A 12,060-nucleotide genomic window follows, 5' to 3' on the forward strand; every position below is an offset into this window, starting at 1 on the left:
TGTATTCAAGCATCATTTGAAGCCAGTATTTGAATGTCTTTTAGGAATTTTTCTCTCAGTTACATAATTCTATTAAAATATAGCAGTTAAGAACTGGACTCAGACTGTAACATCCCTTTCATTTCAATGTATATACTTTCAGCTTTTAGGATTATTTTTCTCCAAATACAGATGAGGCTAAAACATTTAAAAAACCTACAAAACATTAAAAAACCTACAAAATGTCCTAACTATAGAAAAATATCAGTGAAAAAACATCATCAGAAGCATTTAACATCAGAGCAACAAATTCTTGGCTTGATTACCTTAATTCAATTATATTTAACAAAACATTTTGCTAGATGGCAATGATAAGGTATTGTGTGTCTTGGCAGGAGAATAAAATAAAAAATTACCTCTTTCAAACCACAGTAACAAGTTTTCCCATTCTGTGCCTTTGCTCTGACAAACCACATGTTCATAGGTTTAGAATAAATAAGTCATAAATAACAATAGGACTAAACCAAAATAAAATTGTACATGTGTTATCTTACTGTGTACCTATCACCTTCATTATTGTTCAAAGGCTTTTGGCTCCCATTTATACAAAGCTCTCTTCCATATTTGTGCACAGCAGAAAAGAATCCACGAGCCTGGGCTTTACCAGCTGCTGAAAATCTGAATCCTCCAGCCCATCAGGACTCATAACTGCCAGTCTCCTCAGGGCTGCCTAGAAAAACAAAACAGCATCATTGCAATGCAGTTTGGCAAGGTTTCATTTCAGGTTTGGCAGAGCCTTCGTTGCAGGAATCCATTATAACCATACCTAAATAACAGCCAGAACTCAAACTGAACTCTGCAGGTCTATGAGTTCTGCTGCCTGGGTCATCTCTCCTCACTGTCTTCATCTGTCAGACCAATCTTCCCTCATGCAAAGTTATTCAATAGCAATTATTTGGGGCACTTTGCTTTTAGACCTGAGCAGCAGGTCTAAGTACAGTACAAACCCTCAGACACCAGTGACATTACCTATCAGAGCTTGAAGCAGCTTATGTCTCAAGAACAATATTTTTGCCACATTTTTATCCAAAATACCTTCAGGCAATAACTAAAATATCAGGAGGAGCAGAATTTCTGAGAAAGGGAGGTAGGTAACGTCTCAAGCAATAGGCATGGATTCAAGGAATGTGCAGCAACAACTTCAGTGAGACAGAAAAATCATAGTCTGGTTCTCTGCCATTGCTCTGTGGTCTCTGCTCTAACCACACAAGATTAACAAGTCTTCTTGGCATGTAGGAAGAATAATCACAGCATTTTCTACACTCACATTTATATTTTCTTGGTCCAGAATGAGACCAGCTTAAATGAACAAGCTGCAATGACCAAGCATTACATTTACATTTAAAATAACATTAATATCATAAAGCACTGGCAGACAATACTCTTCAGCCTTCATTCCCCAGAGCTTGTGCTCCAGCCCTAGATCACCCATGTCCCCAGAGGCCTCTCACAGAATGCTCAGTGAAATCAGTCAGCTCTGGCATGTGGCTCACAGTCCATGCAGAGCAGGGCCAGCAGATGGGATCTTTCTCCTGAGCAGAGACAGCCTGAAGCTTCTGGTGCCCACTCTTTGCTGGGCACTGCATTGTCTTGGTGACAATAGAACAAAAAATTGGACTGGAGTGGAAGCAAGAAACATCTTTTCATGTTTTTGGATGCTCTACATATGTGTAAGTGCAGATAAAGGGCTGCTGCCCCCGTGACAAAAGGCTAATTTCAACAAACATTGAACCATCACAGAGTGGAATTTAGGAATTAATGAATCCTTAAATTCCAAAGTGTTCCAAGGAAATTTTTTGGGGCCCAGTAATGTGAAGATGAAGCCATTTTTCCTTATATGCTTAAATCTTCAATCTGAGGGTGAATAATTGACAGTGTACAGGATTATGCTTAAGGGGGAAAGCAGGAGACCCGGACATGAATTTAAAACATTTCTGCAATACTTATGCATTTTGAAATCTAAAGGGATGCTTTTTCCTTAATTTTCCAGTGTAAGCATGAAAGGAGGACTAAAATGTACATACCAGACATGCCACTAAGACAGAATCGCTGTTATTTCTTTCTGTTGGTGATCTGCAAAGTTTAATCAGGCGAGGAATACCTGAGAGCAACAAAAGAATGTCAGGAGAAATAATTTAGAAAAAAACCTTCTTATTTTGTAATATTTTTTAGATGCACCAAATTCCTCTTTTTTTAGTAGATATGATCTCTAATGCAAAGATGATATGAAAAGTCTTAAGGGACCTTCCATGGAGCTATGAAGTTCAGAGCAGTCATAATTAATAGTTGTAAAGCATAAACAAATAAATTGGGTTTACTTGCTGCTGCAATTTCAGAGTGGAAATTGTGACCTCCATTTCATCCCTACCAATCCTCCCACACAGCCTTAAAAAACTTTAAGATCCTTAAAGAACACGCTCCCTCCCATTGGATTCATCACATCTGGACCTGCTGGGTCCCAGTTTTCTGTGCCCTGACAGATCCTGCATAAAGGAATGAGGATGCAGCAGTGTCAGTTGGCACAGCAAGGCACAGCAATGTGCTGAGTGCATGCTGCACCTCAGGCTCCTCTGGGAAACAAGCCAGAGGTTCATTTAGCTCCATCTCCTCTGCCATCCTCTGGACAGACTCTATAGGGAATACCTCTCAAAAAGTTCACCAAGTGAGGCTAAAAATTAAAAAAGAGCTTCTCCATGGCTGGCAGTTGTTCCCTCTGCCATTAAGCAGGAGACACGTCCTTACAGCTGAGCTTTACAGCTGCCTCTGCCACCTCGGGATCTCGGCTGAGCCGTGCCAGGGTAACCGCAGATTTCTGCTGGACTCGCTCGCAAGCTGCGGCTTCTGCTGCATTTCCAGAGGAGGATTTCTCAAAGAGCATCTCCATTAAAAGCTGAACACCTGAAAGAGTACAAGAGCCATCATTGTCCACTCTCCACCAAAAATCTCAGTGCAAAAAAAAAGCAAAGGGGAAAGGAAAGCTGGGTTAATGCAGAGCAGCCGCTGCCCAAAAAAGGAGAATGCAGAATACATAAATGAAGGCTGAAATTTTGACTTCAGCACCCAGGCACATCTGATCTATGCATAAGTTTGTCTTCACTAGGAAGCTACAGAACTTCTGGAACTAGAAAATGCACTAACTCTTTCCTCCTCTAAAAGTTGGTATTTTAAATGTCACTAATTTATTTCAGTCAACTAAATGTAATTCCTTATTTGCTTCTAAATTAACATGAAGGTAATCACTACCTGAAAAACCTGTAGCTGCATATTTCAGGTCTCTAAATGAAGTTTTATTCTCAATTGAAGTAATTGTTTTTTGTTTGTTTCTTTACATATTGTGAAGCAAGATTTTGAAAGTTTCCTTCTCAAACTGCTTAAGGGTATTTTAGAATGAGGAATCTTTTAATGAAGGAAATGATGGAATTCTGTTTCTTGAATTTACTCTTCAAATAACTCTTCACTCCAGAAGAGAATGTTATCCATTAAAGAGGCTTGATTAATTTACTGTTGCCTGTAGGAGTTGATATTCTTCTTGTAGCACCACAAAAAAAGAAGATGATTTCTATTTTCTAGATTATTTTAAGTGTAAAGACAATTATGTGCTATTAGACTCCATATGCTATTAGGCATTCAGATTACATCAGGTAGCATCAGAGGATTTTAACTGTTAGAACATTTGCATAAATAATTCAGAGAATTATCATCAGAACCATGCAGCTAGATAATAATCAATCAACATACAAAAAATTCAGAGTTGAGAAGAAAGTACCTAAATTCTCCAGCATTCAAAGACCATTCTCAGAATGTGGCCTCTGACTAGCACCTGTTTATTATAACATGAGGCAGACACAAAAAAGATCTTACACACAGGATGAGTGCCAACCCCTCTCAAATGCCAGGGAGCAAATGCATCTTGTGAAATTCCATAGCAGAGCATATACACAAATTTTACTTGCTGTCATTGTCCCTGACTATCCACTGCAGTACCCAGCATGAGTTAGGCCTACTTGACCTAGCAAAGCAATATATGTGAATTTTCACTGTAATTTAACGTTTCCCACAAAAAAAAAAATAAAAAAGGCATCCGAAGGTACCTGTATTACCACAATACAGGTTGCTGTAACACTTTTTCTTTTTTACTGCTTTGCTTTGCATCTAGGAGTAAGTCACACACACAGAACACCACCAACGTGGTCACAAATGCAAAGTTTCCTAAAACAGTGGCATTTTATTTTTTTTTACGTGGAACCATCCCCAGGACTCATCATGCACCCTGCAGCAATGTGCAGCAGAGACAGGATGCAAAATGAAGTTTTATTAGTGAAGCCTTTCTCCTCTCCCTTGTAAGTACTGCATTCCCATCTACTCTGACTCTCCAGAAAGAAATAAAAAATACAATTCAGCTAAAATACACACCATTTCCTTGAATGATTTCTGAAGCACACTGGTCCAACACAGACATGTTTGCCAATATTGTTACCACCTGTTTTTAAAAAGAGAAGGAAATATGAAGTCCAGTCCTACAATTCAGTAATATTAAATATCATTGTAGTTCATAAAATAAATATGGCAGAAATAAGGCAAATATGTGGAAGTGCTGTTATTGCACTAAATCTGTTCAGGTGAAATGCTAAGAAATCCTTGCAAGAGATTTGGAGTTTTGATCTTTGATTCAAGGGAATATTTAAGGAATATTTTCCAGTTTTGTTGAAGTCAAGAATTTTCTGCATGTCAAGGCACTGTCTCAAAAGTAAATGGACTTAAAATTCTGTTTATACCTTTCTAGAGGTAAAAAACCATGGTCAGGCTTCGTACCAACACATTCCCTGTTGGAATGTGCACAGGCCCATTCTGAGATCTTGATTTACAGAATTGCTTATCCCAAATAGCTTGAACTGTTTTTGAGATTAGCTGTAACTCAACTTGCTTAAAGTGATGCAGCCAGCCACTGACAGAGCCTGAACCCTGTGGTGATGTTGACTTTTAGTCAGCCATTCCCCCATTGATATCACATACTTTCTCACACATCCTGCAAGACATTCTTCTCAGTCCTGCAAATACTTTGCTTTTTGCATGCAGACACATCCCAATATTAACAGCATACGTGAGAGACCAAATAATAAATGCTAGAGATCTTCAGAATGCAAAACAGAAATAATATTCTTTAAGAGGTTTTAAACTTTCCCTAATCTAATTCAGGAAAATTGACCAGACCCAAAAATAAGGGTCAGTTTTGGAACTGGTTAGCAGCTTTTAACAGTACAGTGTCACTTCAGAAACCAGCAAACTTCTTAGATGTAAGGAGGCATGAGATCAAATCACCATCCTTATCTCACTTTGCCATTTTAAAAACAAGGATGACTCATTTCCGATGCTGTGACATAAAGGTCTTCCACTTTTGAAGGTGGTGTTACAGTGTCATCTCCCTGAATAAATATACTTACTTAGCATGCAAATGAGTTGCTGAAACTCTACAGAGTGACAGGTAGAAATATGGTAACTCAGTGTATGTCTATGTATTTATTCCATATTAATTATTAACTGTGTTGCAGGCAGAGTGTATATGTTTTCTCATTCTAAATTATATCCCGTTAATGAAAATTGCTTCCTCTGTGCAGTATCTGTACCCCATGTGGCTCTCTAAGCCACAGATGAAGAATTCAATTAACCACAATTTGAATACATGCCAATTATTCCACTGCTTCAAGTTATTTTGTCTAATAAGTATTTTCATACATAAAAATAGTTTGTGTGCATCTTTTGACACCAAAAAATTATTTGAGGTTATAGGTATATTTCCTTCGTGTTGATGATGAGGCCCCCACATTTTGCAATATTTATGGACTAGCTTAGAGGGTTTATATGTAACATTCTCCTGAGGGGGGTAAAAAAGACCCTTGTAATCAATGACCATCAAGTTCTACCTACATTATCTTCTAAAATCTTAGTAGGACTCAAAAGGCAGTTAAGCCACAGATAAGCTTGCTCCATATGGATAGAATTTTTTTTCCCCAAGAAAATTCATTTTCCATAACAACATAGGAAAATGTAAAAATATAATAGGCAAGCAAAATAAAGAGTTGACCTTAAATGTTCTATTTCCCCTAAACTTTCCTATTTTAATGTTCATGCAACTTACATGAAGATTTCCTCTGTAATACAAACCAAAGTTCAGGGAAGTTTCCTATTAAGTATGAACTCTCCAGAGTAAAACACAAACAAATGTAGACTCCATTTGCTTCAGAAAGTAACACTTCTGTGAGGACTGGTATTAATGAAGTCTCATCTCTTTTGGATTTATAGTTGATAAAAAAACATAAATAGATGTTTGCCAGTAGGTTCTCTCCCGCTGCAGATTTTTTTTTCTTTTTGTATACAGAAGTTTATACTGCAGTCTTTATCTTTGCTTCTGTTCCCATTATCTGGCTCCAAATTTCATAAAGCCTTAGGCAGTCTCAAAAATAGCTATGAAGTCCTCTTGAATCAGCACACCAGTTCAGATGTTATGGTGAGAAATGGAGCACACAAAGAGAGAGAGCTAAAACTGACTGCCTAAGCCTCATTTCATACTTGAAAATTATTGGAAAAGAATACCACTTTCAGAACTGAAATTACTTTGAAATAATTGAAAGGCTTGAAGATGGAGCATGGAATCTCTACTGTTCAACTGCAATTTTCAGTATTAATTTCATTAATTGCTCAAGTAATTGATCCTGTAAAAGAGCACACTCCATAATTACAAAACATTGCTACCTGACACAATTTATAGTTCTTACAACTATTTTGGATTCCTAATCCATGCAATGAACTTGTGGTCAACTCAAAGTGTAAGGAAGAAGACATCCTGAAGACAGGATGCATGAGCTCTGGTCATCTGTCATTGCCTTCCTACCATAGAGAAGGAATGTGCTGAAGCCACACACCAATTCTTGACCTGTGGGATTTGTAGATGTGCTATGAAGCAAATTCTGCCAGGGAATCCAGCATCATTCCCTATCCAGCACCTGTATCTCTGCTAAGCAGATCTGCTTTGGAGGTGGATCTTGGCCCATGCATTTCCAATATCTGTATTTTAGCAGTGCTTTCCAATGGACTGACACAGGCTGGCCCACGCTCCTTTCTCTGATCTCCAAATCCATCAGGAATTGCAGGTGCCTCTCTCTGCTAAACCTGGTGGCTGCAGCTTGGGAACTGGCAGCCCTAAATCCATTGTACTAATGAAGACCACAGAAAAATAGACTTGATCAACAAAAATCAGCATAGAAACATAGAACAGCTTGGGTTGGAAGGGCCATTAGAGATCATCTAATTCCAATCTCTAGCACAGGTAGAGACACTTCCCAGGTTGCTCAGAGCTCACTCCAGCCTGGCATTGGACACTTCCAGGCATGGAACATCCTCAGCTTTTCTTGGCAACCTCCTCCTGCACCTTACCACCCTCACAGCAAAGAATTTCTCCCTAATACCCAATCCAAACCTACTCTTGCCCCGTTTGAAGCCATTCCCCTTGTCCTGTCACTACATGCCCTTGTAAAAAACCCTCCACCTTCCCTGTTAGCTCCCTCAGGTCCTGGAAGCCCTTTGACATTTGTTTGCCATCAGAAGGGAGCTGGATGGATGATTCAGGTCAGTGTCACGAGGAGCACTGCTAAAATAACCAGGGGAACAGCCCTGCAGGGCTCCTCCTGTGCTCAACACCTGCCTGCCTGTGCTCTGCACACCTGACCCACGGGGCACTGAGACACAGGGCAGGGCACAACGTCAGCACAGGCATTCTCAGGCCAACCCATGCTTTAGCACCTTCTGAAGGGGCACCAGCTTAGCCAAGTAGCAGCATGCAGAGATTTCCTTGAGAGTAGTAAGATTTTTCACAAGGGTAAGAGATTAGGCAGTTCAAACTGAACTTAAAAACTTAAAGTTTTAAGTTAAAATTGAAATTTAAAGCTTCAGAGCTTAAAAAAGCACACCCAAAATCAAGAAGCTTTGAAGCCTTGTCTTTAAATGGTTTGTTGGTGAACTGAGTACACAGGGATATTTGAGAGGTCCCTTAAAACCCAAGGAAAATTTCCCTGTTTAATAAATAAAATTAAAAATAACAGTATTATTTCATATTTTTCTAACGTCATTACAGCATCATCTTCTTAAGTCTTGCCATTACCATGGAAATTAATCTGAAATCTAACAAAATCTCTATTTTTATAAGCAAAATATGTTAACAGATATTAAACACAGATACATCTCTACTGACAATATCAGATATTATTATAATGTTGATCTTTTTTGATCTTTTTTGGTTATTCTATGTGTATTTCATAATTTAAAATTTGTTTCTATTCCCACATAGTTTCCTTCCTCTCCCTCAGACTTTCACACATATTGAATTTATGAATGGTGAACCTTCCTTTTAAGTTCTGTAGTCTGCTTTGCCCTGAACTTTAGGAATTTCAGTTGTCAAGAGCAATTTAAATTTGAGAAACCATGATTAAGAACCTTTAAAATAGTTTTCTCCAAACAACAGTAACCTTGGAAATTTTTTTGCTAAAATATGTAATTAATACACCTATAATGAAACTTTTTTAAACAACTAATGGTGATTAATGTTCATCCACCAGTGTACAGAGGCACTGAATCTTTGCTGCAAAAGTAAAAACTAAATACAAATGCTTTGCTATAAAATAAGATACACTGAGAGTGTAAATCTGTAGTTATCAAAGAGATTTAAACTTAAAGAACACTTAAGAAACAGAAGGCTTCTCTGAAAACTTTCTCTTAGTGGGAGGTCTAAGAAAGTTTTTCCCTTTATTATGAAACAAACTCCTAAGGGAGAAAATCATCATTTGGAGGATGAAAGCACATAGCCTGCTACAGGGCCAACATTTTCCACAATTGAGGGTCCCTTACCTCCTTTGTGGGAGGGGGAAGTGTGTGGAAGGTGTGGTGCTAATTTACCTTTATTGATAATAAAGGCACACTGCTCAGTAGGCTTTTATCAACAGTCCCAACATAAAAAGAAAGACACAAGCTCAAAATAAGAATTAGCAACTAATTTAATAGAGTGGCAAAGTAGATCAATATAGAACTGCTAATTCTCTTAGTTAATTACTCCTGTAAGGCTGATTCATCGCTAAGTAATATTAATTTTTGTACATATTATAAGAGCATTTTGTAATTCATTCAAATAAATGAGATAAGCATAAATCATAGTGTGTCTGCAAAGTTCCAGATAGCCATCCTCAGAAAAAAAGTGGCACCTGAACTCTAGTCAGAAGCAAGACAGAGTCTCTGTTTCTGAAGGTAAGCTAAAATCATCTGAACATCACAATTCAAGATCCATCCACAGGGAGACAGCAAAAGAGTGCATTTAGCAGGCATCAAGAACAGGCATTACAGCAAGTTGAGGTAGAAAAAGCCTTTCAAGATATTATCTATCAGGAGAAAAAACTTCTGTGAGAAATCTCTGGATATTCTCTCTGGGACATTATAATACTTGAAAACAGAAAATAAGTCCAATGGCTTCTGATAGCCATTTTTGTGATTGGGAGCTTAGTTTTTCTTCCTGAAAACAGATAAATACAGCTAGATGAGCAGAAGAAGCTAACATCCCCCAAAAATAATAACAGTGTTTGGAGACAGGATCTGCTTGCAAAGTCTAGGTTTATTCTGAGACTCTGCCAGGGAAGTGTATTTTTGGCATGCTGAGGCAGAGCAACAGAGACCAAAGGTGTAGGAAACTTAGATTTTGGAATGAAGGAAGTCTTTACTACACTTTTATTTATGTTACTTCCTACTGCTGACTAATGTAGATAAGGAATAGGCAGGACAGCCAGGTTCTCACATTATTTGTTTCAAAGCAGCACGCAGGACATGCCCCTATATGGGTCACATTGTGAAAATACACATCCCATAATCCAGGGCATGTAACTAACAGTGATCCAGCTCGTGGCCACAGTTTTCTGTCTTTCAGCTTAAAACCTGGGGGAGAAAGAATCTCTCAGACTTCCTTCAAGGCATTGAAAAGCTTCTTGTGTTTTTCAAACAGGCTCAGGCAGACAAAGGCACCTGAGAGATCTGATCTCCCCAGAGCAGAGCACAAATGAGCCTTTCAACACAAATTAGTTTTTCCACTGAGCTGAGATTTTATTCTTCCAAGTGAACCCCCTGCTTTGCAAGTGGGAGCACACTGTCTTATCCTGCACAGAATCTAAAATATGAGAGGCAAAATTGTAACTAAGCAAGAATTTTGTCCCAAAAATGTTAGTTTTTAAGATAGACAGTCAGTTTTGAACCCCTAAAATATAACAATCTATAACATTGACCATATAATGCCAGTCAGTACTCTTATTTATTTATGCTGGTCATATGTGCATGAAAAGACAGAGATAAGCAGTAAAAAAGAAAAATAAAAGACATCAGGAAAATTATTGCAATCTTACATAGGAAAATAACTGTAATATCATTAATTTAATGGTGTGGTTAAAATTCAGATAGTTGGGTGACTTTGGCCTAATTTTCATTTTTGCATCTGTTACTAGCAGTCATGTTTCTTTCTTGATTTCTTAAGCTTATTTTAAAATAACTTAATTTTTTAATTTACCAGTTCTCTTTCTAGCTATATTAGTTGAAATCATGTTTTCTCAGTGTGATCTAATCAATACTGGAAAGGATCCCACAATTTTAATGTACAGTTTACCATCCACAGAGCACAATCAGGCCTCTCAGAGGGAAGCAACTTCCAACCACATATCTAGTGATCATGGTATTAATGTCAGAGTTGGATATTAACTGAGACCTGTGCAAGAAAACAGTGCAGATACCCTTTCAGGAACTTGTCCACATGTAAAGGCTTTGTTAATAAACTCCCCAGGATTTGAGAAATTTAGATTGAGTAGTAGTACTGCAAGTTTATTTCATACAGACAGGGATTTTCAAAGGAAATCTAAAAGAACTGTTAATACTCTTCTCATTAAAAACTTTATTCTCAAAGTCTTTCACTGGGAATTCAGCAACATTTAGAAATCAAAACTTCTTTATATTATAGTAACATCTGTCTCTAATCTCCTTTTGACACTACAATCTTCATTTAAGGGGGGAAAAAGTGAGGAAGGACAATAAAAAAAAACTGAAATGCCTGATAAGGAAAAAAAGGTGAAGAGCAGAGAAAAGAATGTGGAACCTAGAGGGAGAATAGTATTAAGGACTTAGAATCTTAAATGACACAGGAGGTCTCAGTGTCTAAACCAGCAGCATCTCCCAAACACCAAGAAGACAGGAAAGAATTTGTTAGAAAACACAAAAGCAGCAATCATTTCCAATTTTTCCTTCCAGCTTAAGAGCCTTTCTCCACCTCAAACTGTTTTGAAACATAATTCACTGATTTTAGACCTAGGAATAACCACTTTAAAATGGATGTGTTCACTGCACATTAATTCTTTGTCTGCCTGAGTAAGAGAAGCTCAGAAGGTGTTAGGCTATACCTCCACAGCTTCACAGGTAAGGTGAGAATACTAACAACACTGAAGAGACAAGTGGGAATGCAGAGAGAAAAACTGTATTATACATAAACATACTGTGCCCAAAGATACATATTTCATATTTTTCTAGGTAGAGTCTAAGGTGATGGTTAAAATCAAGAAGATCCTGGATGATAAGGGGTTTAGCTAAACCCCTCTTCTGACATATCTCAAATTTCATTAAAACTGCATACACTAACACTGCTGAATTTAGGCATAAACCCTTCTGAAAGCATATTTTGATGGTTTTTTGAAGTAAAAAAACTGCTCTTCAGAGAACAACTATCTGCAGAAAGAAACAGAACATGGGACATTCATATCCATTTTGACCCAAAACTGGGGAATAAGGAATCTGGAAAATAGTGCTTTGTGACTGTTCTTATACAATGTATTTTGTCACAAAACTAAGGAATCTCAGTATAATGTTGCTGGCTCCAGAAACAGTCACATGCTTCTGTAAAATGGGCATTGACAATCTCATTTATCAGTAACTCCAGCTCTCAGTTCTTGATTT

General features: G+C 37.8%; 1 protein-coding gene across 1 annotated transcript in view; it reads right to left on the reverse strand.

Annotated features, from left to right (window-relative positions):
* Nucleotides 1-580: 580 nt before the first annotated feature.
* Nucleotides 581-12,060, reverse strand: part of INSC (INSC spindle orientation adaptor protein) — a gene marked incomplete at both ends in the record, with an annotated part of 84,933 nt that continues 73,453 nt past the window's right edge. The window contains 4 exons of the mRNA XM_084207507.1: nucleotides 581-709; nucleotides 2,064-2,140; nucleotides 2,782-2,937; nucleotides 4,453-4,519. Coding sequence (XP_084063633.1) covers nucleotides 581-709; nucleotides 2,064-2,140; nucleotides 2,782-2,937; nucleotides 4,453-4,519 — 429 coding nt within the window. The remainder of the gene's footprint in view (nucleotides 710-2,063; nucleotides 2,141-2,781; nucleotides 2,938-4,452; nucleotides 4,520-12,060) is intronic.

Source organism: Fringilla coelebs (assembly GCF_963513975.1).
Source record: "Fringilla coelebs genome assembly, chromosome: 6".
Taxonomy (NCBI): Eukaryota; Metazoa; Chordata; class Aves; order Passeriformes; family Fringillidae; genus Fringilla; species Fringilla coelebs.